Below are 26,740 nucleotides of genomic sequence, written 5' to 3'. Positions count from 1 at the left end.
TTTCTCATCCTTTACATTGAGGAGAATCCAACAGTTTTGAGTAGAGCAAAGCTGGATGACATTCTTCCTCTGGGAGTTTCTTCAGTTTACAAGTCTTTTTTCAAACGCTTGGAGGGTGAACTTCTCGACCAAGATCTTTCCATCAAAGAAGTTAATTTCATGAACCTGCTTGCTGCTATTACCGCTTCAAGGGAACCCTTGCCTATTGACTTTGTTTCTAGAATACTAGTGCCCAGCGGAAATTCACCTCCGGCAAAGCGCAAAGTGGTAAACGCTATTTGCACGGTGTCGTCACTTCTTCCCATTCGTGAAGGTCGTCTCGACGTTATTCACAAATCTGTTAAAGATTGGTTGACAGACAGAGCGTGTTATGGAGAACACGAATTTATCGCTGACGAGAAAAAGGGCCACCACATACTTGCAGACCTTTGTACCGTTGAGCTTGATCGTCTGAAACGGCGAGGTGTGCATGATGTCCAATTTAGTGCAACTGAGATGTATGCGCTGTATCATGGTACTCGACATATTTGTCATTCATACAGGGACAGAGAACCACACATCCTCAAGGAACTAATTAAAGCATACGTCATAGATCTAGAAATTGTGTATGCTAAGCAATGTGTAAACAGTGTCATAGCGCCTGAAGACGTTTCATGGCTTCAGAAGGAACGGATCTCTTTGAAATTGTCCAAAAGGAAACAGTGCATCTTGAATACGCTGAAGTACGTGCTTAGAAAATACCATCATGATGACAGATGCACAAGCCTACCTCATTTGTTTTTGCAGAACGCGTTGAATGAAGGAGGAACAGTGCTGTCTGCTCAGGCGTCCAACCTCTTGCAGACCAGGTATTCAGAGATGCCATACATGGAATACGTACAAAAGAAGTCACAACAGGGTCCGGTTCTTGCACAATTTGAATGTTCCTCAAGAGTTGTCTGCATTGATGTTTCTGCGGAAAAGGATTTCATGGTGTGCGAATGTCAGAACGGAATGCTTCAACTGTGGTCACTCCAAACTGGTAGACTATTATGGGAGCGTCCGATGAAAGTACCGAAGAGGTTTGTGGATGGTACATTCAGACAGGTGCCTTCTTCGCTTGTTGTCTCATGTTATCGCTCCGTGGTGTTTCATCCTTCTCAAGACATTGTGCTACCAGGAATCCTTAGCCATTGTTACACAATTGATGGGGATTTGGAACCACTTTTCATCGAGAGTAACTGTAAATTCTCCGTTTGTTCAATCTCTGGTGATAAAACCAAGATGTTAACCGATTGCCTGGACAATACTAAGTGCATTCGAATGTGGAGTCTGGAAAATGGCTCAGAGATTGCTCGCATTGACAGAGAACAGGATGTTTTATCATTTGCATGGTCTCTTGATGGAAGGGTGTTAGCAATTTCCCATTCCTCCGGACTGATTTCTTTTCTTGACGTGGTGAGTTGTTTCACGACTTTGGCTGAAACGACGACGTCACAGACTTGCGGGATGTTAAGATATAGCCAGGACAATGAAAAGCTTCACTGTTGGAGTTTTTCTCAAGATAGATTCGACGAGTCGTTTTCGTTAAGTGTACCGGTAAACAAACACTCAACGTCATCAGTAGTTACCTACTTTCGTCTCATGTTTTCTTCGAACACAACGCTTTTCAGTGATAGCGGCTTTCTATTCGGTGATCCTAATTCTTATACAGATCCTTTTGATGCTAACTTGCGTTTTGTCCTTAATCGTCACAACGAATTGAAAGCAACGGATAGCGGGATTGAAATGCGGCTTACCGGAAACAGTGACTTGGACTTGGACGCCTCGATTGCTGAGCAGATTGCATTTTCGTTGGATGGCAAGACCGTCTATGCTGGAATCTGGTTACCTGAAGAACCAGTTACTGCTTGGGATGTGTCAAGCGGTAAACGCAAGGCAAAGAGTCGGTTAAGAAGGAATTGCCTTTTCTCTGTAACGGATGGTGTCCTGTTGATAACAAGCAGCGGTGCGCTTGAGTTGTGGAAGTTTGATCTTTCAAAATGCATCCGAAAATGGACTGATTTGGGTGAAATAAACCGGGTAATCCCAGTAACAGAAGATCAGGTGGGTTGCGTAACAGAAGGAGGCTTGGTTTTCTTGAATACATCAAGCGGGAATGTCCTAAGATCAGAGCTATCCTTTCATAAGGTTGTTGCATGTAATAGTAAAGGTCATCTCGTCAACATTGATGAATTTTGTACAGTTCAGTTGTGCATTGGAACATCAGTACTCTGGAGTCAGGATTTGGAAATCCAACACTTGGAGAGTGGCATAGATGGAGGCATGTTCTCCCCCACTGAACATTATATTGCTCTTCTCAGCTCGCATTTCTGGGTGTACATCCTTGATGCGAAGTCAGGAAACATACTCCGTCGCTTACGAGGAGACAAGTGCAAGTTCATCAGTGATAAGGAATTTGTGGTCTGTGTCGATAAGTCAGTTGAATTGTACAATGTCAACTCTGCTCAGTTGCTTGGAGCAATCCATGTCGACCACCACGTGGAGTGTCTGGCGTCCTATCCAAGTAAACGACTGTTTGCCATTGGCCTCTTCCTCACTGGTTTCAAAGTTATACGAGTGTGGTCGCCAGAAGGTGACGTTAACGGAAAGACAAAAAGGTATGCCTGTGGTGACTGATCTTTGTGAACCTCCTTTTTAAAAAAAAAGGCCTCTTCCGTGATGTGTAACAACTTTTTTAGTAGTAACTGGAAGAAACGTCTTGAAGACAGTAGAGGACTAGGGAGCTTAAGCACGCGCGTTTTTGAGACGCGGACGGTAACCGGAAGTGCGTTGTTTTCCCCTTTAACTTGTCTTCATACAACCACGTTTACATTGTTAAGTATCTTTTCTCCGTAAGAAATGATTACTATAAAAGTATGGGAGACGCCACTTTCCTGGCACGCGAAATGTTCTCTTCCGGTTACCGTCCGCGTCTCAAAAACGCGCGTGCTTAAGCTCCCAACTTACGCAAAGACGACGACGACGGCACAAGCTCTGCACGCCCTGCACGTGCATGCATTTTGAATTTTGGCTCATTTCTTTGCCGTCCTCGTCTTGACAACAGGGACCAATAGATTTTAGGACGAGAACGAGTACGAAATCTCACTGCCCGTTTTTAGCGAAAAGACTTAACAGATTTATAATCCGGACGATTAATCTTACTCTTTGTTAGCAATGTAGGTTGCTCAGTTATTATTATTGCTGGTAACTGAGCCTTTTTTGCTGATCAAAAAATGCCAGAACTGCTACCCTTTTGTTGACTTGTTTTGACACGACTGATGTTAGATAAAATTTTACCTTTTTCCCTTCAGAATTGCACTCGTACAAGAAAGATGACATTTAAGAGGAAGAAACAATATGTACAATAAAATGTGTTTGTTTCTTCTTCTTTTTTTTATCAAATAAGCCGCTTAAATTAGAAAATTTCCCCGGACATCTTACGATTGCCCTCTTGCTCTGAGACAAAAAGCTTTTGTATCATAGTTGAACTAGTAGTGGTTGTGCCATAAATAGATAACGTGCCTTTAAAATTTTGTTTCAGAATGAACAGCTTAGTTGACTCCTGTGAAAAGGAAACCGGACAAACCAGTGAGATAGCAAGCAATGGGTTAGTCATCACCTCTCAAAACCTAAACTGGTTTTGGCGACTTGTTTAACAATTCTTTTTTGGAAAAATAAATGTCATTTACAGACGAAACATATGCTTTCTCTTACGCGGATGAAGATTGCACCATCTATCGACTTTCCACTCACTACTATCAAAAACAGAGTGATAAAACTGCCGTTGGAAATTTGAATCCGAAGCGGTTCGATTCTAAACACGTGATCTTAAACAAATTGTCATGTGATCCGAAAAGTAATGTCACGTGATCCAAAAAAAGTGTTTCTTGTTGAATGCCATTACCGCCAACGCGCTTTACACGAACCACGTGACAACTTTTTGTTATGTCATGTGACTACTTCTTTTGCGGATCGCGTGATAAGTTTTTTGGAGCCCGCATTTAAAAATTCTAACGGCAGATTTACCACTCTAGTGATTTTGATAGTATCGAAAAGTGCTCATTTGTCTTGAACATGCGATTTAACAAATTGATGTCAGTTTACCATGCGTCTGTCTTGTTATTGATCATGAATTTCGTCATAACATTGTCAAAGTACCTGTGGGTCCACGAGGCGATAGCCGAGTAGATCCGCAGAGGAGTCAAATTAAGGAGTCAATAGACTTCTTTATCTTGTACATTTTGTTTTCCCATTTCAGAGCACGTGATGTTACTCTAGGGAAAACTTTCTTTCAAATGTCGTCCAATGCACGTGAATATGTACGCATAACGTATGAAAAAACAAAAGGAGAATTCCCTTGAGAACATCACGTGGTCTGAAATGGGAAAACAAAACGTACGAGCTAAAGAGGTCCGAGCAATATTGCGTCAATATCGCATAAATTTATGTCTCTGTCCGCTTATTGACAATAAAAATTAACCAATGAGCGAGCGAGAATTTGGCAGCCATTGCAAAAATGTACGTTGCATAAAATAATTGAAGTCGGTTTCGATTTGAACCTCCTTGGTACCTTAACGTAATAACTTGTCAAATTAAGGTCAAAAGTAATAACTTCGTTTTTAACGAGTCAGCAACTATTTCAACGATTTGCCGACCCACTAGCCGATCGACCGATCCGGTGGATGGATTGATTGATCATTTGATTTTCGTGTCAATAACATATATTATAAAATTAAGTGGCAATTATTTACGATATGTACTTGCGGATTTAGGATTATTCTTAGCGTGGCATTCATCCACAAGAGTCCTGTCGAAACCGTTCGCAAATCCGTCGGGTGAAACGGGCGGTCAAACCTCACTTAGGACAAGATACAGTATGACATGTGCAGATGTTGTGTTTTATGAGAGGTCCCATGATTTATGAGTCAATGAGTCAATGAGTCATGAGTCAATGAGACTCACAGTCAATGTAGCAATAATTTATTGATTAAGCCTAAGCCGTCGTTTCAGTGATTAGGCCTAAGCACTCTGAAATTTTAGCTTTCATTTTATGGGTTAGGGTAACTGCACTAACTCATTGACTCATGACTCATTGACTCATTGACTCATAAAATCTTGATACTCGTTTTATGAAGGTTTGTTTAAAGAACCTTCGAACTTGCTTTTACTGGCAGAAATTCGAGTATATTGTAACAAAATCAGCATAACATGCAGATTGTTGTTGTTTTTCTGGTGCACTAATTTCTTGAGCCTGCCGTTTGATACGATTTTTCACTACAAAGAAAAATAAGAATCGAAGGCTGTCAATGATTTCGCCATACCTGCCATTTGGAGCGAAAGACAAGCGCAGAAAATATCCTTGTTGGCCCAATTCATCAGTAGAACCAAAGAAGAGATGTAGCTACTTCCGTCCTGTATATTTTAACCAAACTCAAGCAGTTTCACCCACGATTCAGAGATTCGAAATTTCAGTCGTGCCATGCGAATACTCAAAGTGCGAATGGCATGCTGGGTTACAAAAGTTGAATGGGTAGGGGTGGCCTCAGGGCAGTGGGAGACATGGGAAAGTTTTCTTAGTGGTAACATCAGTTACGGAAGCCGTCGACATGAAAGGAGACAACACTACTGCATGATGTTTGTTTTACTGTAAAATACTCGTAATGTTTACCTTTAAAGCGAGTTGGTAGGTTTTTTGTACACGCCTACAGCCGCCATACCATTCCTTAGCCTGTACCCATTATCGCTAGTCGTGATCACATCGTATCGATACCAATGATTTTTCACTCCACTTTGCCGTGACGTGTTTGCACGATGAAGAAAGTTTGTCTTGCAAACTCAATTCTATTTTCCATACGAACACGATGAACGGCCATTTGAATGTGGTGCTGTTTTTCTCGGCAAGAAAGTTCTAGAGGACCATTGCCAATTATGTTGTGTATATCCTTTTTATAGACACACTCGTAGTCTCCCGTAATAGACAATACAACAACTCACCATTTTTGAAAGAGTAAGTAAGCCACGAAATCTGAAGGAAAGGCTTTTTCACTGTGTTTTTTTTATGTCTTGCTCCACGGCAGGTGTGTTCTGGTGTAGTTGGAGAACCAAACGATTTTGCTGCTGTTCAATCGACCTGAAGGACCCGAAGCTAAATTTCCTCAGGGTTTATATAATTGCTTAAAGGCCCACCCTCAACAGGCAGGTACTGCCTGCCGTGGAACAATTTCCATATATGAAAATCCCGCCAAAGCTGAAATTCATCCAATCAGAACGCTACGATAAGCAATGCGAATTCCATAACAAAAACAAACGTTCGAAAATGAAGCGTGTCGGTTGAAGGTGGGCATTTAAAACCTTGAAAACAGAAATAGTTTATCTAAATGTATAATCTGTAGACTAGTTGAACTTTGCGATAATCGATAGCTCGACCAACGTGTTCCTGTAGAAAGAAACTTCTAACTATTGAGGGAGCAACAGTGTATTTAACATGTAAATACGAAAATATATCAGTTTTCACTATTTAAAACCAGTCGTCCGAAGACTGTGTAAATAATTTCTATTTTATCTGTTTTTGTTGAGTCATAGTTCTTTATTTATCGTACCATTTTTGCAGTCATTTTGAAGCTCCAAACGTTTTTGTTTTAAGTAGTGTTGTCAGTTCACTTTGTTTGTTAATTGAGGAACTAGGAGTAGTTTCAGGCTATGCTCAGCTGCGATAGTTGTCCAGAAATGGAAACTATGGCTTGACAGCAATTGTCATATAGCAATGTCTGTGTAGTGGCAGGGGTTTCAATAACTTCTGAAATAGCCGTCCATGATATCCCATTGAAGGCGGCAGTTTGACAAGTTTATGAAAGCATTTTTAGTGAAAATCAAGGCAAACTAGCCGGCGGTGTGAGGCAAAACAGGCGGCGGTATACCGCCGGTAACCGGCTTCTATTGAAACCCTGTGTAGTGGTAGAGTTCTTTCAGTAATGACAAACCGTCAAAAGAAAAAAATAGCGACGAAAAGAAAAAACGAAATCCCGTGAGAAGAGAAGAGAGAAAAGTAAGAATAACGCCGAAAAAACCAATTATCAAACTTATATATGACGCTCATACAAAAGAACTGTAGTGAAAAGAATAGTATATGATTACTTTATGTGTATTTTGGTATTGAATCTCCAGGAAGATGGGGGAAGGGCATAATTATAACAAATACCGATTGAGCAGCGCAGTTTGTAAATTACGATGTTTCCAGAAGAATTTTTTTTTTTAGAAAAAGGTCTTGTTGGAGTTTCTCTCCCATTTCATAAAGTGTAGTGAACAAGGCCAATGAAAAACGTCAAGACAGCTTTCGAATTGTGTTGCTAATCTAACTGCGATGATTTTTCTAACTTTCAAAGAGTCAGTCAGTGTCTACTTCAGTTTTAATATGCCCTTTGGTAACATTCATTTCAATATTGGAATGCGGTTTGAAAAGTTCGTACCGTTTTCACGTTACCTCGTCGTCACCATGTTGGTGGATGAAAACAGAAGATCTCTCATCGGCTTATCATTCTTATCTGTGTCGCTAAAGAGTGGTTGCAAACCATCTGAATAATCACTGCTGATTATACGTACCCAACTGTTGCAGGTCTTGCAGACACAACTTTCGAATCAAAATATAAAATGACTGCCTATGGGCTAACAACCATTTTTTCCACCACGCCAAAAAGGTATAAGTTACTTCCTTTATTAGCAGTTTAGCACTAGCTTGCCTTCGCCTAGAGCAAGGTTCAAGACTGAATTACTACAGCCTAGGAGTTGACGAGGTCAGTGAGGGCTCTTGATGTCGCAGAAAATTGAAAAGACTTAATGAGAAAAAACGAACTTGCTGCTCGAGCGGAACCGTTCTCTTGGTGTTCCAACGTTCTACTTTTTTTTGGCATGTTGGGTTGGGGTAGACTGCGGGCAGTCTCTCTTTCGCGCGAAAAGCCGCCGAGTGATATGCGAGGCGTGAAGCCGCGAGCCATTCGTCTCCCTACGCCCGCGTTACTCACAGTCTAGGGTTGAGGGGAAGGGAGTGAAATGTCGTTTAAAAAATACCTTTCTTTTATTTCTTTACTCTTGCGTAGGAGTAGAAAACCACGAAATGAAAGTTAGAAAGATCATGCATTGCGGTTAAATCTAAAATTTAATTGGTATAAAGCCAGTATAGACCACTTTCATAAATGGTAGCGTTTATGTAAATTAGACCTACTCCCTTTACTTTGGTTTGGGTCTTCTTTTGAATTTTGCGCATCTTAAGGTCCGTGCAAACGCTCGCAACTTGGTTGGGCCCAACTTGTGGCGAGCGTTTGCACACCATGTTGTGTGTTGTTGCGTGTTGTTGCGAGTTGTTGGTAGTTGTTGGATGAAGTTTGAACCTGGTCAAACTTCTTCCAACAAGTCGCAACAACACGCAACAACACACAACATGGTGTGCAAACGCTCGCAACATGTTGGGCCCAACAATGTTGCGTCTTGTTGGCCAACAATGTTGCGAGCGTTTGCACGGGCCTTTACAGACGCTGGAAAGCCTTTTTAGCATTAAAAAGAGGGAACATTTGGTTTGGCCGACATTATGAAAAAGGGCTATGGATGACGTACGTTTATAGTTCCTAGTCATTTGTAAGAGCTCAAGAGTTGTTTAGGCAGTAAGAAACACTGAAAATTTATAACAACTGAAGTGACATATGCAGGTAATCGATCACCCATTCTCAGTGTTCATACATCCTTTCCAAAATAGAAGTGTTCCTCAAAAGACAATGTGATTGCCCAAAAGTGAAAACGTCTTAAGTCCGTCTTTCTAAACAGATTAAACCTCAAACATAGTCAATTCTATAGGTTAGTTCATTGTTAGTTTTATATATGTTCTTTTTAAAACTACCACTTTATTCAATATCATCATCATGTGTATGAGATATATGGTTTTATCCTATGAGAAATAAAGGTCATTGTTATTACTATAAGTGAATATTTTACCCAAGTGGAGATGACCCGACAGAATTTGGCAGTGTCTCAGTGATAAGAATACTTTTTAGGTTAGGGTGGCCGGGTTGTATTTGATAATAAATGGTAAAACTCGTTTGTTTTGGACTTCATTCCTGTCACAAAACTACTCCGTGCTGAGAAGGTTTCAAATAAATTGAAAGCCAAAAGAGGTTCTCTTGAACAGTCACCAACTGCTTCCACTAGTTAATGATCGCATCGGGTCTTGCGCGTGGAAAGTGAAAATTCTGCCATTGAACCATCATAGCTCGCTGGAAACTCTCTTTGCCATCGAGCCAGTGACGAAAATAGACCTCAAAAAGTAAAGCAGAGCTCTTCAGGAGATGCTCTCAGAGATTATTATTTTGGCCACTCCTGTGGAACATTTAACAGAACAATCTTACTTATGATAGTGACGTAAATCTTAACATGTTATGATGAATTATGAGTATGACTAACTTGTACACACTGTGTAACAGACGGTTACAGGTTGCTAACCCTAACCCTAACCCTAACCTTTCCAAAGGACAGACACCAAACATTCACTGAGAAACAAGGAATTCCCCATACCCAGATTTAAAACGACTATACACGTAGGAAGTATTCTATTAGATACATTGGCCCTTAGTTATCGACTATGATCTGCTGAAAAATGTCAAGGACCTGCCTACATTAGGGAGCTTAAGCAACGACAACGGTGACGGCAGCGAGAACGTCACAAATGTGCATATTTAGTGGGCAAAAACAATAGCTTTGCACGCCCTGCACGTGCGTTTTTCACTTTTGCCCATTTCTTTGCCGTCGACTGCAAAACAACAACGGGAAACAGCCAAATTTGAGGTTTTATGAAGAACGTCAGCACTTGAGGATAAATTTTCACTCCTTCCGACGAGTGTCATTTTTGAGGATCCACCACACCCTAGTCATATTGAAAGTTGCAATAGTCACTAAGCGATTAAAATAACGCGCATTTATATTTTGCCGTTGCCGTTGCTTAAACTGCCCATAACCTAAAAAGTTTTATTTTCCTCTTTGAAAGTCCATATCAAAAAATGAACTTTGGCGAGAGAATTTTTCAATTCCAGCGAGAGGCGAATTTTCTACGATTTTTTCAATCCTACTTTTGTTTGGTACACCCCATCCGCTGGTCAGGACCTCACGGGCTCGCTGTGACGAAGATTAAGGAATGCTTGTTGGCGTGGGTCTTGTCTTTTCGTACTAATCAACGCCAAGGTATCGCTCAGCGATCGTTTTTGGTATTTTTTAGTAAACAAAAAATCAATCATGCCTATATTTATCATCAAGGAAAGTGCCTCTGAATCTGGAAGTGAATAATCTGGCGATTTAAGAAAAGAATTTGAGGCGAGTAGTTGCCGGTCTCGACGAGTCAGCCAGCACTAGCACTGAAACCCATAACGACACGGATCCCTACGTGGAAGAACCATTAGCAGACGAGGCTACAAAATTACAGAAAAGAACAAGAGGATAAGGAAGGTCTCGCGAGGGAATTAAAGTCAACGCTTACGTCTGTTCCTGTAAGCGAATCTCATCCGTCTTTAACGATCTTTTCGTTTTGCTGCCCATACAATACTGAAAGTCATACTCTTTGAAGTGAATCTAGCACAGTGAAGAAGTTTTACCGGGCTTCTTTTTACCAAGACAAAATCTGCAGCCATTTTTCCATCTTTTTTGAGGTACTGCGTTTTGCGAGTCGAAGGATTCCTACGTATACTTATTCTCTTTTTAGGATCAGCTGTGTTGTTACATCGAGTGGTTACGCATCTTTTAGGCATTTTCAAGGGAATTATTCCTTACTATACTGTTTGTATCGCTATTCCTTTTTCACTTGAAGTCACGTGTTCCTTAATCTACGTCACAGCAGTATTGTGACCGGGAAGAATCGATAGAAGACTAAGGCGAATGGTGAGCCAAAATGGCGGCAAATTTGAACGTTTTCTAATTTCATTTTCAAATCGCGATTTGGGAAAATCGCCATTTTTTTTCGCGAAACGTGTATGAGATATGTGTAGATTCAGATGACTAAGTGAGAAAAATTAGGTTATGGGCACTTAAACAATCATGCACATGTACATTATCTCGCAAATTTTATATCCTGGTTTCTATTTATTAATTATATACATGTAAATAGTTTTATCAATTTTAATTGTTATAGTAATTGTTTACTTTAATTTATAGTGTCCCCATTTAGTGGGTCCTTTACTGCTATCCACTAAATAAAGATATTCATTCTTGCTTCACTACCCAGGAAGCAACCACCTTTGAAGCAGTGACCTCGCGATCTGCAGTCTAATACTCAGCCACTGACCTATGTTCCCCTCTCGTGAAGTAATGGACTGCAGATGGTATTCTATAAATCAGGATTTCATGCTTTAATCAGTTTTCGAGACGCCACAAAGCGACCTCTTTTTTTTAACACGGTACACGCAAGGCAAAAGAAAAACGACGAAAAACGACGGAAACTCTCTTCACTAGCAAACCAATAATGAAAACAGACCTTAGAAAGAGTAAAATATGCCTTATACGAATGAGGGAGCAACCAGACTTGAACCAGTGACCTCTCGATCTGCAGTCCAATGCTCTACCACAGAGCTATGCTCCCCTCCAGGGATGTAACTTCTGAGCAGGATGTCGCGACCACACAAAGAGATGAAGCTTTGCTTTAGCGCTCCAGAAACCGCAATATCTTCTCTTGTTTAGGACAGTATACAAAATCATAAAAATCTATGGAAACCACCAGAAGTTCTAAACCAAGAATTCTCGATCTGCTATGGAAGGAGACCCATCAATTTACGGTATTTTCTATTTTGAACGGCTACTACGAAATATTTGTGGAAACAAAACGTAGCAGCCATCGCGTTCCTTACATGATTTTATATTTAGCACGTATAATCCACTTATCTCGAAAGTGGTCCGATCTCTCGTGTGGCTACATGATTGCGGACCTATTAGGAGAGTTGCGGTCATTAGGCCCAATCTGACTGGCCATTATTTGGCGGGACTTGTGTTCTAAATTTAGATATTACCGTAAACTGATGGACCAAGGCCAAATGAGACACTTCTGAGTTGTGGGCTCTTAGCAATGTATCTCCCAGCACTGTTTGGTTGTCTCATCTCGGCAAATGAAGCACTCGGACGAATTTGTATATCACATACGGGGCAAAATTACTAAATGCTGCTTGGCTGAGACGGAGGGCATTTTTTTCTTAATCACGAGGGCAGTTTTGGTAATCAAGAGGGCACGATTAGTTGATCCTGATTGGTTAACAGTTTCTTATTTAGAGCAAGCGAAGTTACAAGAGAATCTTCTTCCAGATTCTGACTCTGATAAAACTTTATTTTTTCCATCACATATAAATTACATTTTAAGCGCTATTTCTGACAGCAACGATTTAAGCGTATTAAGTTCATTGTTATTTGTCGTGGCATTAGTGAACGGGCTTCTCTCAATAATTTTGTACTCGTGCAATTAAGGATTAATTCTCGGTTTTCACATGACGTCACGACCGCCATGTTGGTGCCCTAACAAAGAAAAGGCGGCCATGTTGGTGCCCCGACCAAATCCTCTGGGAATTTAACTCTATTGTTATGCAAACGCCTCCTTTTGTTTTCGTTGAAAAACATGGCTTTTGATCACGTGAGTGAAAACCAGCAATTTCACTTGTATTCTTCGTGACTCGGGCAATTTTGTGAAAAACTTTGAAAGTACACGTGAAATTAATCCTTCATTGCCCTCGGGCCCATGCAATTACATACAGAGAAACCGGCAGGGGACTTAGTGGCTCTGCGTTTGTTTTACTAGATTAGTAGCTCGGGGGTGCTTACTATTTGCACGAACCATCCAGGTGGAAATCTTAGGTGTAAGTATTAAATGCTGCAGCTTGTCCCAATAAAAGCTGGATAACGTAAATAATTTACTGGTATCAACAGGAAAGCCCTAAAGGGATAGAATTAAGACATTCATTGTACCAATGCATCATAATTTCTGAAAAGTTCTGAATGGAATGGTGTGTACCATTTGATATTCGTATTGGTAATCAAATGTTGACGCGTGAAATTAGGGAATAATTTCACACGCGTTTTGTCCAAATTCAAATAATTTCCCGAGCCTTTAGGCGAGGGAAATTATTTGATTTTGGACAAAACGCAAGTGAAATTATTCCCTAATTTCACGAGTATACCATTTGATTAGCTATTAATAACATGGGTGACAAACTACTCCTTAATTTTCAAGCCTGGACACCATTTTAGCACTATATGAAAAGTTGCCATGGCAACAATGTAATTTCACATGTGAAATTATAAATTAACGCTGAAATTTCGCGCCAAAATTAAGGAGTAATTTGTCACCCATATTATTATAACCGAAATTTCCGGATTTTCCGTGTAAATGGTAAATACCCCGGGTTTTCATTTGATTTGCGAATCGCTGTAGCGTATCGAGTATTCTGCACAGTATTGTACTATAATGAAGGGAGGGAGGAAAGTCATTAACTTCTGTCCAGCAATATAATGATTGCATTAGGTGCCTCTTTTTAATCTGAGTAAATATCGAAAAGGCAAAATCAACTCGTTTAGCCCACTACCACCGGTGGCTCAGTTGGTTGTATATCGGGCTGTCACGCGGGAGGTCAAGAGTTCAACTCCGACCGGACCAGCACACAGTAATAACTGAGGAGAAAGTGCTGACTTTGTAATTACACCCACAAATGATTAGACTTTAACCTCGTTTCGGATAAGGACTGTAAACCGAGTTCCCGTCTCATAGCCCTTGTTGAAAATCAAATAGTATGGGACGTTAAAGAACCCAGTCGCTTCTCGAAAAGAGTAGGGGACGTTGTCCCAAGTGTTGTGGTCTGACCTAATTAGCTGACCTAATCTGGTTCGGGGCATCGTTCACTTCCAGAAATTAATTGTAAACTGCGTAACAGGCAGTCTGGCCATAGTCCCCCACAAAAAGCATTGTGAAATAGTCCTGAAAAGCCCGGAGGGGGAGAGACTAACAACTTCACTTCACTTCACTACGAAACGCTTTTCATGACGGTTTAAGTGGCATCAAAGGAATGGGCTCCCCGCTAAGAAGACAGTCAACTTCACCGCTTATAGCATAGGTCTAAAATGTAAATCACGTGACCAATAATGAGTTTGAGTTTGAGTGAGCCTTCAGCACTTGGCTGAGTAGCCTGACTTCTGGCTGTTATACAATTGTGGTCTCATTCACACAAAAGCCCCTCAAGCTAATCCTGCCAAACCGACCACATGCTGGAAAGGTCAGACCACAACACCGGGAACATCGTACCGGGTTCTGCAAAAATTGAACTGGCTCCCGGTAAAATGTAACAGCCTTCCCCAGGCTTATCTAGGGAATCTGCTCGAACTCTATGTTTCCAGGTGTTCTTTACGCTCTGCAGCCCAAATCATGCGGCAGAGGAATTTCATACCTTTTTCCCATCCCTAACTATTTCGTTGTACTTCCCTTCGAATACGTTGTTCTTGATTTATATACATGAAAAATTACTCCATTCTGATCGGCTAGGAGAAATTCAGTTTTCAGGTAATAAAGTGCAGAAACCAGGTAATTCAGTGCAAAAAAGGAGTAATAAACCAAGTATTCTGATTGGTCAATTAAGAAAGAAACTCAGAAAGCCACTCAAACGCGAGCCCCGGATGGCGCAATTGCGTGATATACGCGTGCGTTGCTTCTGCTTAACCATCTCAAATTTGTTCGTGTATATTATTTATAAGTAAGAAATGACTTTCCTCGTGCAAATTGGAATAAATAAGCACTTACAATAGACGACAAATTGCACTCGCCCGACATTTGTTCGTCTTTGAAAAAAATTACTCGTCCTTATTTAGTCCAAACTGCACTCGAAACTCATGTGATTGCCTATACTTTTAGGCCACAGGTCGCTTTCATTCAATTGTAAGTTTATAGAGGCTCTGAAAAATGCACATTGAGATGTAGGTTAAATTTGGTTCAACAAGAATACCAAAACTCATCGTGATTTGTAAGACTAAGCAATTCCCCGTGGAGTATTTCGTCTTAGTCTTTTATACGAATCGGGGCGAGTGCTAATAGAGGACACTTTGCTCTTCCTCAGAGCCAAAATGCATTTTGTATGTACAATGGGCCCTTTGCATGAAACTGTCACATGGTATAAAATCTGCCCTGCTGAATGGCAAGCTACGCACTGGGACATCCAAAACAAAGAAAAGTCACGCTTGGATGGTTGAAATCGCTTTGTTTTGGAGGCTGTTGCATTCTTTCGCCATCATGGCGGCTTTTGTACAATGTACCACGTGACAGTATCGTGCAAAGAGCCCATTGTCGACTCTGGAGGCAGGCGTATACCAACCGGACCCGTTGTTCGCCTCATTACTTGCCATGTAAATAATATGAAACACCCATCAAGGAAATAAAATTGAAGTTTACCACAAAGATTGCATTATCATTAGTCACTGCCTTCCCCTCTACATAATGCTATAGCTAGCGACGTGGTTCAAAACACTTAAACAATAAAATATCGAGACAAAATACCCAGGGGTACTGTGCTTGAATGAAAAAAAATTATTTGAAAAATGTGCTAAGCCAATTTTTTTGCAGTCAATTCCCCGCAATGGGACAAAAAAAAAAGCCCTACAAAATATAACAAAGCAAACAAATACACAGATTTAGAAACAGCAACTTTATTTTACAGGCAAACAGGTCTTCTGCAACTGAGTGGATTGATAGTTCTATGGAGAATGAACGGTATGTCGTGCAGATCTTACGCGCAAAAAAACATTTACAACGAGGTAAGGAAAAAAATACATAAACCGAGTTTCCACCAGGGAGGTTTTTATACAAAAACATCAAATAACACCGTCATCTGCGATATCTTCCATGTTCGCGTCCTTTATCCTTTGACCGGTAGTCCACTCCATTTCGGTTACGGTGTCGGTCGCCTCGTTTTTTCGTTTCTCGGTCGCGTTCGTATTTGCCACGATGTTTTTTCGACCTCTCTGGACTTCGACTCCTACTTCGCGATCTGCTTCGGCTGCGAGAGAACGGTGAACTGCTCCGTTCCCGCGTTTTTTCCCTTTTATAACTGTTTAAACTACCATCAGTTCTCGCTTTTTTCCGAACATACTCGCCGTCGTACTTCATGGGGCGCATTCGTTTTTCTTCGTCCCTTGCTCGGACGGGGCTTCGTCGTCGTTTACTCTTGACAGCCTCCTTATGTTTCTCTGGGCTTTCGTCGCTGCTTTCCGACTCACTTCTACTTACAATGTCTGGACTAATTGAGATGCTGAAACTTTTTGATCGGCTACGACTTCGGCTATGTGTTCGGCTTCCCGACCGGCTACGAGAACGTCTATCAACTGGCGATCGGCTTCGACGACCCGCTTCAGGGCTGCAAGAAGAAAACAGACAAAGCCGTATCGCCCTTAAGTACTATGACCACCCGAGATACACAGAACAATTTTAAAACGTTCAAATGATAGCAAACGAGATAAGCCCGTTTATCATTGAAAGATATAGTGAGTTTGTGGATAGGATGCATGCAAGCTCTCTCGGGGTTAGCTAGCCCCATAACTCCTTCAAGTAAGGTTCCCAAAAAGTCTTGCGACACAGAAATTGCTAATAATTTCGCGAGCATCACAACAGTGCATTCCAGTTGCAGCTTTCGCGCTCGACTTAAGACGATGGTTTTCGTCTGCGCTAACTGAAGCGCGAACCCAATGCAATTTAGAGACAAAATGCGTTTAATTCCTCTCTTTGTTCTTTGCCTCTGTGCACAAACACGCACACCCACCATTATTGGTTCTGGGTTGAAATCAGAAAAGCTAATGAACCAACATACCCAAAGGAAGATCGAATCAAGTCAACAGAGGAATACTATTTACCGATCTTTTCGACTCGGCTTGCTGTCTTGTTCCGTCTTCGACGAGCTCTTCTTTTTGCTGTCGACTGGGTTAACAGCAGTGGGCGGCGATACTTTACCAGGCGAGGAAGGCCTTGATCCTAAATGAGATACGAAGGGATGAAAAAATAGCTTATTAGGCTAAAATCTTAAAAACAGTATACTACCCGAGATCTCTAAACAGGGCACCTGCGGGACAAACCTGTGATGACGGAAATAATATCCAGCCCATAATCCACAAATCTAGTATCCGCTGTCTACATAAGAAGGTTGCCCTCCATATACATAAACAGACTAAACGGAATAGAGTGTAATGTGAAGTGCTCGGTTTCTATCCGACGATAAAAATCGAGCACTTCACATTACACTCTATTCAGTTAACTCTGTTTAAAATATAAGTGCTACACGGCCAACGTTTGTATAAAAGTAACGTTTCCTCCTTATAGATAGTTTAGTTACAGATAGGAAAGGAAAATTTGTTTGGGACCAGCCATAAAATTTGTTGCCTTCATCAAATAACGCTATTATTGGTACAACTTTAGAGGGGTTAAATCGTTTGGCTTTACTGGCGCAGTTTGAAAGCCTGCAAGTTTAATCCGAGGCGAAAGGTTGCGTAGCTGGCGGGTAGCTAATAACGAACCGGCGGAGGCTTCGCGGATAGTTTTTTTTTGCCAGGTACGCAGGCTATGTCGGAACAAAAATGAATCGAAGCAGGGTTCCCTACTTGTGGCACAAAACTCATAACCTGAATTAGCATTCAGGAAGAAATATGCCCAAAATATCCAAACAAGTATCGGTTAAGACTCGCTCTTGAAGAAGTCGCACCTTCTTCTTAAAGTAGTAGTCCTTTGGGCACATTGTAAGCCACGATGTAAATCGTCAACGTACCTGTTGCAGGCCTTGATTCACCCCTCAACGCTGATGTCCCCCCTGTGGGCGACAAGTTAGGGGTTGAGTTTCCAGCGGTGGCGGCCCCATCTTGTTTATTCTCCTTCTTTTTCTGTTCAAGGCCCTTTCGAATTTCTGCCACAGCTTTTTGAAGCGTATCCATGTTGGCCTACGAGTTCAAACAAACGTTCAGCACCAGCTCTGCTTATTGAAATGCTCTAGGGATTTTCAGTTCTAAGCAAAACGATGTATTGAAATAATTTAGTGATACAGTGATCTTTGAAGGCCTGTGCTGTCCTTCCGTGGGATATGGATAGTAGAATGTAAGGACTGCAGTCCCTTAACTAGTGGACGTGATCAGGGTTTATCTATAGCCATTTAGCCTTTTTTTTGTAAGAAAGAGTAAGCAGTCTGTTAATTTACTTTGAGTACGGTAGTTAATTGGTATTTACAGGCACATAGTTTGCAAGCTTTAAATACCAACAAAACTAAGTTTTGTTTAATACACGCCAAAATTAGATGCGCGCCAATTTTGATAAGCTTCACAAAAGTATCGCGCTGCTCTTCTCCCCAACTTTAACACCACTTGTGTCTTAGAATACCTCGGCTACTGGGGTAGAGATAACAGCTACATTTTTATCCTAACCTAAAAGAAACCCTCAAAAGGGGCCGTGTAACCAAATTTTGCCAAATTCAACGACGGGGAACTGGCAACGAAATCAAGCGAAACGTAAAAATTATAACTACTTCAAACATCGAAGGTTTGAATAAAACACTAAACAGAAAAGGAGGTAGGGATGGGCGAAACTAAATATGATTAAAACGGATTGCAGATGGCGTTTCTGAAAACTATTTAGCAGAACAGTTTTTGCAAGGGTTAATCTTTGTTGTTTGAAAAATACATTTCGCATGCTCGACGGACAAATTTTTGTCACGAGGCTTCGCTTTGTGTCCTTTAAAAGTGATTTCTGAGTTACCGTTAAGTTGAATAGCGAGTAGGGGGCGAGCAATTGGTAGAAAACAACACAAGCTGTACTGCACTGCAGTGACACAGCCTCCTTGACATCGTTGGAAATACATATATGCGTAGACTTAACGAATCCTCTAAGAAGTGTCTGAATTTTTTAAACAAATCATATAGGGGAGATTACATGGACGCGCGGAGATACGAAATTTCTCTTCGAGTGTTAAAAAATATTTCACGAGTGAGCGAAGCAAACGCGTGGAATATTTTTCAATACCAATGAAATAATAAATCTTTTCAAGAAAGGCATCGAAAGGCGCAATCTTTATATCTAACCATAGCAACAGTGATCTTTTCACGTGTGAATAAAATATTATCTTCACGTGTGAAGATATCATGTTATCGCGCGAAAGTTCCCTTGGTATTTCATTGGTGTTTATATAATAACCAAGGATCTCTTGCCTTAGGTGACACTGATATCTTTTTTATTTAAAGAAATAACGTTATTTGGGTTTCTGTGATCAGCTTGTCCTGGACTAGAGAGAAAGTCAGTCACAAGAGACCATAGCGCATGAGAGTGAATCAATTGCCTTGGCTCATCAAAATCAGCTTCTGTAGAAAGTGAAAACATGTATTGTGACACAACATCTGGATATTTACCTTCGATCTTGTATAGAGACTCAAAAGTGTCAAACTTATTTCCTGAAAAGGGAAGAAACTGATTAAAAAATGAACGAAAGCAAAGCTGGTTCTCTGCAATGCAATCCACGGGATTCACGTTTAAAGATACAACACAATCACTTATATGATAACGTTTTCAATTTGCTTCAGTTGGAATGAGAAGTGCACCTTACCTGAAATGTATTTTACCCGCGCATTGATTGAAAACTCTCAAGAGATATTTTTTTTAATGGTGACTCGGAGATACTCGGAAAAAATCCGAGTACTCCTGTTGCAGGAGTCGAACCTACGACCTTCTGATTACTGAATTAACTGAAGAGAGTGTAGTGTAACGTGAAGTGCTAGATTTCTATCCCATATGAACCATGTGAGCGTTAGCCCTACTGATGGAACTGGGCCCACACAAGGTTCGTATGCTCTGCCACTGACCAAAAGGACACTCGTCAGTGGTGACTCGGGGACACTCGGAAAAATCCGAGTGCTCCTTTGCAGGAGTCGATTAACCTACGACCTGACCTTGTTCGGTAACTCAGCCACTGAGCAATAGGACACTCGTGGGAGCTACGTAGGTCATTAAACTAGGTTCAGATGACAATTGTTCCGCTATACTGCTAGGACCAAGAGTCCACTACCAAAGAGTAACAATCTGGTCTCAGGTTTATCCCCATCAGCGTCAGAAAAGTGTCTATTTTTAAACCAAGTTTTGCGGGAAAATAAACAATTCTCGGTTTTCACATGACGTCACGACCGCCATGTTGGTGCCCCTAAACAAAGAAAAGGCGGCCATGTTGGTGCCCCGACCAAATCCTCCGGGAATTTAACTCTATTATTATGCAAACGGTTCCCTTTGTTTTCGTTGAAAAACATGGCTGTTGATCACGTGAGTGAAAACCAGCAATTGATGGTTTCCATCTGACGTCACGGCGGCCATGTTGGTGAACAGAACAATGCAGTAAAATGTCTTTTTGGGAATTTGACTTTCAAATTATTATGCAACTTGTGAGGCCATTTTCTATTGTTTTGTACACCAACATAACGTCTCATCACGTGGATGCAAACCAAAGAGTTTGAATTGGGTACAGCATTCAGTTAGCCGATCTGTTCTATTATTTATTTTCCTGCAAAACTTCGTTTAAAAAGAGACACTAACTTTTCTGACGCTGATGGGTACTAAGCCAATCTACGTAAATCCGTCTCTTAGGTGATGGACTCTTATCAGGACTGAAATTGTCAAAACGGTGCAATTTCGCTGTTGAAATGAATGACTGAGATGGAAATTGTTAACCCCGGAAGATAACGCAAGTAATCAATTAGCACAATAAACACTATTATATAGACCTTATTCATAAATGGCGGTCAATATATAATTCTTTTGTCGAAGTGCAAAATTACCCTAGCAAGCCTCGATACCATACAGTGAATTGAAAAGAATTCGTGCTCTAAAATGAGGCTTGGTAGGCTAATTTGCACGTGGACAAAAGAATTATAAATGTGACCGACATTTATGAATAAGGTCTATTGTTAACAGAAAATACCAAAACGAACCTCAAGATCTTCTAACCTCGCACCAAATAATTCCCACCAGGGCGGTCTGGTTGGTAAACAAATCTATCAAGAAGGACATTTAAATGCATTAGCTTATACTAGCTTTGCACACTTCTTGAGTATAAAACTTTGAGACGCTCGAGGATGTACGTTTCATTAAAGTTCAGTTCCAATAAACAGTTAAGTTATCGTCCATCACAAATCACTGAAGTAGAACAGGTTTATGGGTCACATCCAGTTCCCGTTTTAATGGTCCAAATAATTGACAGCAGTAACAAATGAAACCATCGGTTGAAAGTTAAACTTCAGAGTCCATAGAAACCCCTCAGATATTGAATATTACCCTTTGCTCTTAAGACTCTGCTGAGCTTTTCTTTTGTCAGTAATCTGTTGGCCAACTGTCAGTAAACTGTTAGTAACATGTCGGCCCACAGTTTATTGACGGTAAATTAGGGGAGCTCTTGTTCAATTTTACCAAATTTTGTATGGTAATACAAAATAATCATTCTGATCATTTATCAAGAACTTTTAATGGAAACTTGAAGATTTTACATTATCTTATGCCAAACGATTAAAAGGTCAGCCCTTAGGGATGAACAGGTTAACTTAAAAAAACTCTTTACATACAGGTTTGCGAGACTCTAGCTCCGACAACCTCTCAAACAATGTAATGTGATTCAGTAACAATTGAAGGACTTCTGGGGGTTTAAATTAAGTAACTGAGCCAATTTGAAAATGGTTCTTAAGATTTAACGGTCTTGAAAGGGGGACAAGAACCCTGATCTTTCTTGCAAACACTTTTGAAGTCTAGTAAACAATACATACCCCAAGTTGTCTTGCCGAGAGGAAAATGCAGGCACAGCCAATAGTCTCTGGAGGGTATCTTACAAAAACATTGGTTCTAAAACTATCATTCATAAAATTCCTGTAAGAGAAATAAAGACTGTTATCAGTTAAACCTTCCCAGCTATATGTAACTGTTTATAACAAGTCATTTCATTTGCAAATTTGCTGGCACAATGTAATTCTATAAAACCATAGAAAATTGTCATCATAATTATACCAAATTAACACAAGACACAGATCTCAAATTAACTTCAACCTTTATACATGTACATAAGGAGCCAGATCATATAACTAACTTTTGAGTTTTGCTTCTTTCAATAGTTTAGGGATATTGTCACTTTATTCGGTGTTGATTTCCATGGTAAACAAATTATTAATCATTTGGTAATCTCAATTTGACCACTTGCAGGCTAAAGAGCTCAGGGATCATGGCTACAACATTGCTTTGCTCTTGACAACGAAAATTCATGTTCAGAAACCTGAAGTAATTCTTACTACCACCAAAATCACTAAACTGTTTGCAACCCCCAAAAAATGATCAATTGCATTTGAATTTCGACTTGCTCACGTGACCATTTGGAGCGCCCCGATTTGTTACCTGTCATTCTTGATGTGAATGAGGCCGTGGGAAGATAAAGAAAGAGACCGCGGCATGTGATGAATGTGTACGAAGAACTTTGCACCGTTTGGAAATGATATGTGGTCACTGATGGTTGAGCGGAGGGGGAGATGTTTCACGGTTGTTTACCATTTACCACAAAAATCCGGAAATTTGGGTTGGAATGTAAATGGTAAGCCTATTTTGGTCTTCCCAAATGGAAAATTTCTGGAGAAAACGGGATTTCTTGAAAGGTAGTCCAAGATTTCCAAACGGAAAACGTGTTTACCATTTGCATTCCCCCACCATTTTGCCTCCCTCCAGACTCTCTTGGTAACCTTGAACGGATTTTGTAAATGGTACACGCCGATCCCAACTAAATTTCCCATTCGAGAGTTTTTGCTTACCATTTGAACACACCTAGTACCAACCGGTTTCTGCTTGTAAATGGTAAACAACCCACATATTATTTCCAAACAGTGGAAAGTTCTTCGTACAAATCCTTTCAAGCTGTGGTTTGTTTCTTTTATATTTTTCCACAGCCTCCCTCACATCAAGAATGACAAGTCACAAATCGGGGCGCTCCAAATGGTCACATGAGCAAGTCGAAATTCACATGCGATCATCATAAAAATCATACTTGCTCAACATACCATGCCTGCTGGGCCAGTAAAGTGTTAGTCTCACATTCAAGAATCTGGAGATACATGATAATAATCTATAGAGAGAAAAAAGAGAGTCAGTTTTCACAAAGACCCTTATTGCAAAGGTAAAACAAACCCTAATTGACAGAGTTTCACCTCAAAAAAAAAAAAAAAAAGATTTCAAATGAAACAAGAATCATTAACCTATTGACTCCTGGGAATGAAACGTGACAGATTTTACTCTGTCTAACGACAGTGAATTTACTTGTCAACAAGTCTAAGGGGCAAATGGATTTCTATATTTGCCTTTGAGATCAGATTCATTTTTTCTCCAAAAGGTCTGCTTTCACAATGCTTGACACCTGTACACAAGACCGCACTGCAGTTGCTGTCTGGTATCCATAAAAATGTCAAAACATGCATTTTTGCAGGCGAAATTTTTTGGGGACCAAAAAATATTATCTAGTCGCCATTTGGCGCCCATACAGAAAAGTTAATTTCGGACCCTGCGTCAAGACATTTAGAGGGTCTCAGAATCTCCAAATTTGTGTGAGCAAGCATAGCATTGTGTGAGCAAGCATAGCTGCACAAGTTTAAGTGCTGCAATCTTAAGCTCTCCAAAGCTTCTTCACTCAGTTTTAAACACATGAGCACTGGCGATTTTAAAATAATATTACACTGCATACCTTGTGTGGGTGCTTGACATGGACACAGAAGCCAAGTTCCTGAAATTAAGCAGCCAACAATACACACCACTTATTGTTTTGTATAATGACTATTAAGGCATGAGGATGGACACTAAAAGTTAATCCACACTGCAGCAGACTCGACTGCTTTTTTTTTTTTTTGGAGTCCTAGATTTTTGCAAACGACTTGACACAACATACATACATAAAGGCAAAATGTGATCAGATGTCACTGACCTTCAGCATCCGCCTTTCAGCTTTGATCACTTGGTTCTTAAGGTTAAAATAGGTGTTCCCCATGTACTCCATGGGCTGAATGGTCCTGGAGTAAGAAACATTATGTAGATCATGACATTTTATATCAATCAGCTCTAGAAGCCAAAATGACTGTAGATACAGTAATGCCTTGCTAACTCCAGACAAACAACCCCCAAATCTCCAATGCAATAATCAGTAGTTGTACAATGCGGATAGCAAGCAATAAAAGAAAGTTGGACAAAAATACTCCAGTCTTAAAAGTAATAGTCAGGTGTCAGTAATAATGAACAAATGTCTTAACTAGTAATAATCATTTATATATTCCACGACGAAATTACAATCTCCACCAAGGTTAAGAGGTTCTCAACATAGCCCTGGCCTATACAGAGTACTTCCAAAGTAACCACATTGCTGGTTTTAATTCACATGAACAACCCCAACATTTCAAACTGACTCAAGTTTGAACAAAAAGAGGTTGATTCTAATGGTCCCAACTCCATCGTTCAAGGCAATGAATATGAACATCATGATCTCAATGAAACCAACGAAAGAAAAAGAGCTCGCTACCTAAAAGAATCCTTATTTCCTTACAAGATAGCTATTCTTAATTCAATAAAAGCCTTTATTCTTGTATTAATTTACTTCTGATACTATTATCTTATAAGCATGAAAAAAAAAAAAAAACCAACAAGCAATGCTCCTTGAATACGCATCTACTGCTTCCCACAAAACAATTTTGAACCCTCTGAAACCAAACTGAAGATAACATCCACAAAATTCAGGGCAAGTTTAAACTGCAACAGCCACTGCTAGCTTTCTTAGGGTTGCCCCACATCAAATTCTAACAATTAGTGCTAAACCTAACATCCTTCAAATTGGCTTTTTCGAGCCACTAAAACAAACCGACGTAGCAAGTACAAAATTAGGTAACCTGGAATTACATTACAATTCTTTATTGTTTCAGACACTGAGTCTCACAAGGATACAATACAGATTAGCTACATTTAACAAAAAAAATGCAAATGAAAGCCATTGACAGTAACAAAAAAAAGTGATGCTATGCACACAAGAAGCAATGTTTCTAAGGAAAGAGATGTAAATACTATATGTACAAAATTCATCGCGTTTTCTGCACCTAACCTTACTACTTCCTTTACTTCACTTACAAGGATTACAGAAGCAGTACTGTTAGCAACAAAAGACGAGAAAAGCATTTTCGATGACAGGGGTTGAGGCAGTTTCCTTTAATTAACCCCCACTAGGTCACTCACTAAAAAAAAAAGAAGGATTTATCAAGAAATGGCCGTAACCGTCTTACCCAGTAATGTTCTTTCATGTTCAAATAATTTGCTCTAGCCACTCTAAATAATTTATAATAGCAATCCTGTCTGTCAGGCGTGTTGGAAATATGCAATGGGTCTGAAAGGAAGGCTACACTTACCAAGGAAAACAAGACAAACAATGAACCTGAAAAGACCCTAGAGACAACAAAGTTGGTGGTAGTTTTAGCAGATCAGACAACTACTTTCAAAACCTGTCTTCAAATAGTAAGTTCCTCTGCCAACATCAAAGCTTGAATAGACAATTCAGTCCATATAAAGAGCAGCGTTAGAATAGCAACTTCAAGAAAAATTTCAGCATGGCATAACGCTGAAGTCAGAGTTTTGGACATATCACTCTGATCCATGCTGCAAATGAATCATTTGTGCTTAATTTTCCTATTTCCTAGGGTGGTATTATTTCCGCCTTTGCTATGTTAAAGTTAAAAGAATTGAGAGCATATTCAAGTTCAAAGAGCGAGGTCATGTTAAAAGCTTGCTTGACCTTTATGGTCAGGACCAATGGTGTTTTTCCAGCTTTGATAGACACAGACAAGTGTAAGTTGGAGATACTAGAGCTGGTTTCTTTTCAAGACTTTTAGCAAACTTTGAAAGCTTTTTTCAGAACTGTTAAAGCTGGCTAAAATTGCCATCAATTTACCCTTCTCAACAGCAGGCCATGAAATGGATTTCAGTATTCAAAACAGGATAATTTTAAGGTTAAGTCCATGCATTGACTCCTGCAAGTGAGACTTGATAGACACTACTCTGCATTTACCATAACTGATGTTTAGCTCTTCTAAACTGATCTGCTTAAAGTCTGTACATGATACACTAGTTTTTGTTTTCACAAAGCTCTGACAATGTACATTGTGATCATGTCTTAAATAAGGAAGTCTGAGTCAAATAACCTCAAAACACAAGAGTGAGACTTGCTACTGTAATTGTGATGCTATACTTACTTTAAGCATATGATATAACAGTGAAGTTTCAAAAGGACAAAAATTCCAAATTTTTAAGTATTTTGTTACTGTTTTGGATGAGTTAACCACAGCACTTTAGTTGTGGTTAGCGTTTTGGGTAATTAAAATGCTGTTTGTAGATTCTTAACGTCGTGTTCAAGGAAATGTAGCATAAAGACAATAATCATTAAATAGATTTTACCATAAAAGTAAAGTTAAAAAACAATGATGTTTCAACCATTCAAACTTATAATTATAATCAATTGATAAATTGTTAATGAGGTATTGACCAAAAACTCCCAAAATATTTACCTGGAAACAATTCGATAAAAGAGCGAAAGAGACAATCAAAGTGAATTAATTAGGTAAATACTTTTGCACGGATTAAATCACTCTGTTTGTTCAGTACTAATTA

General features: G+C 40.0%; 2 protein-coding genes and 1 non-coding gene across 3 annotated transcripts in view; 1 reads left to right on the top strand and 2 right to left on the bottom strand.

Annotated features, from left to right (window-relative positions):
* LOC138052168 (uncharacterized) overlaps positions 1-8,984 on the top strand; it is an 18,678-nt gene extending 9,694 nt beyond the window's left edge. The window contains exons 2-6 of the mRNA XM_068898544.1: positions 1-2,639; positions 3,563-3,628; positions 6,099-6,795; positions 6,974-8,287; positions 8,547-8,984. The exon at positions 1-2,639 is cut by the window's left edge and continues 3,030 nt beyond it. Of these exons, the coding sequence (XP_068754645.1) occupies positions 1-2,639; positions 3,563-3,628; positions 6,099-6,114 (2,721 nt within the window). The 3' untranslated portion in view covers positions 6,115-6,795; positions 6,974-8,287; positions 8,547-8,984. The remainder of the gene's footprint in view (positions 2,640-3,562; positions 3,629-6,098; positions 6,796-6,973; positions 8,288-8,546) is intronic.
* Positions 8,985-11,557: 2,573 nt separating this feature from the next.
* Positions 11,558-11,629, bottom strand: Trnac-gca (transfer RNA cysteine (anticodon GCA)). The gene has a single exon. It is a non-coding gene; the product is annotated as a tRNA-Cys (tRNA).
* A 4,072-nt stretch (positions 11,630-15,701) lies between these two features.
* LOC138052165 (cyclin-L2-like) overlaps positions 15,702-26,740 on the bottom strand; it is a 34,411-nt gene continuing 23,372 nt past the window's right edge. Inside the window, exons 4-12 of the mRNA XM_068898541.1 lie at positions 24,024-24,108; positions 23,787-23,825; positions 23,110-23,174; positions 21,838-21,937; positions 21,013-21,075; positions 19,447-19,488; positions 17,823-17,991; positions 16,918-17,035; positions 15,702-16,424 (exon numbers count right to left, since the gene is read on the bottom strand). Coding sequence (XP_068754642.1) covers positions 15,896-16,424; positions 16,918-17,035; positions 17,823-17,991; positions 19,447-19,488; positions 21,013-21,075; positions 21,838-21,937; positions 23,110-23,174; positions 23,787-23,825; positions 24,024-24,108 — 1,210 coding nt within the window. The 3' untranslated portion in view covers positions 15,702-15,895. The remainder of the gene's footprint in view (positions 16,425-16,917; positions 17,036-17,822; positions 17,992-19,446; positions 19,489-21,012; positions 21,076-21,837; positions 21,938-23,109; positions 23,175-23,786; positions 23,826-24,023; positions 24,109-26,740) is intronic.

The sequence above is a fragment of the Montipora capricornis genome, chromosome 6, assembly GCF_036669925.1.
Source record: "Montipora capricornis isolate CH-2021 chromosome 6, ASM3666992v2, whole genome shotgun sequence".
Lineage (NCBI taxonomy): Eukaryota > Metazoa > Cnidaria > Anthozoa > Scleractinia > Acroporidae > Montipora > Montipora capricornis.
Note: the sequence above shows the minus strand (reverse complement) of the source record. Positions and strands in the feature narration are given on the sequence as shown.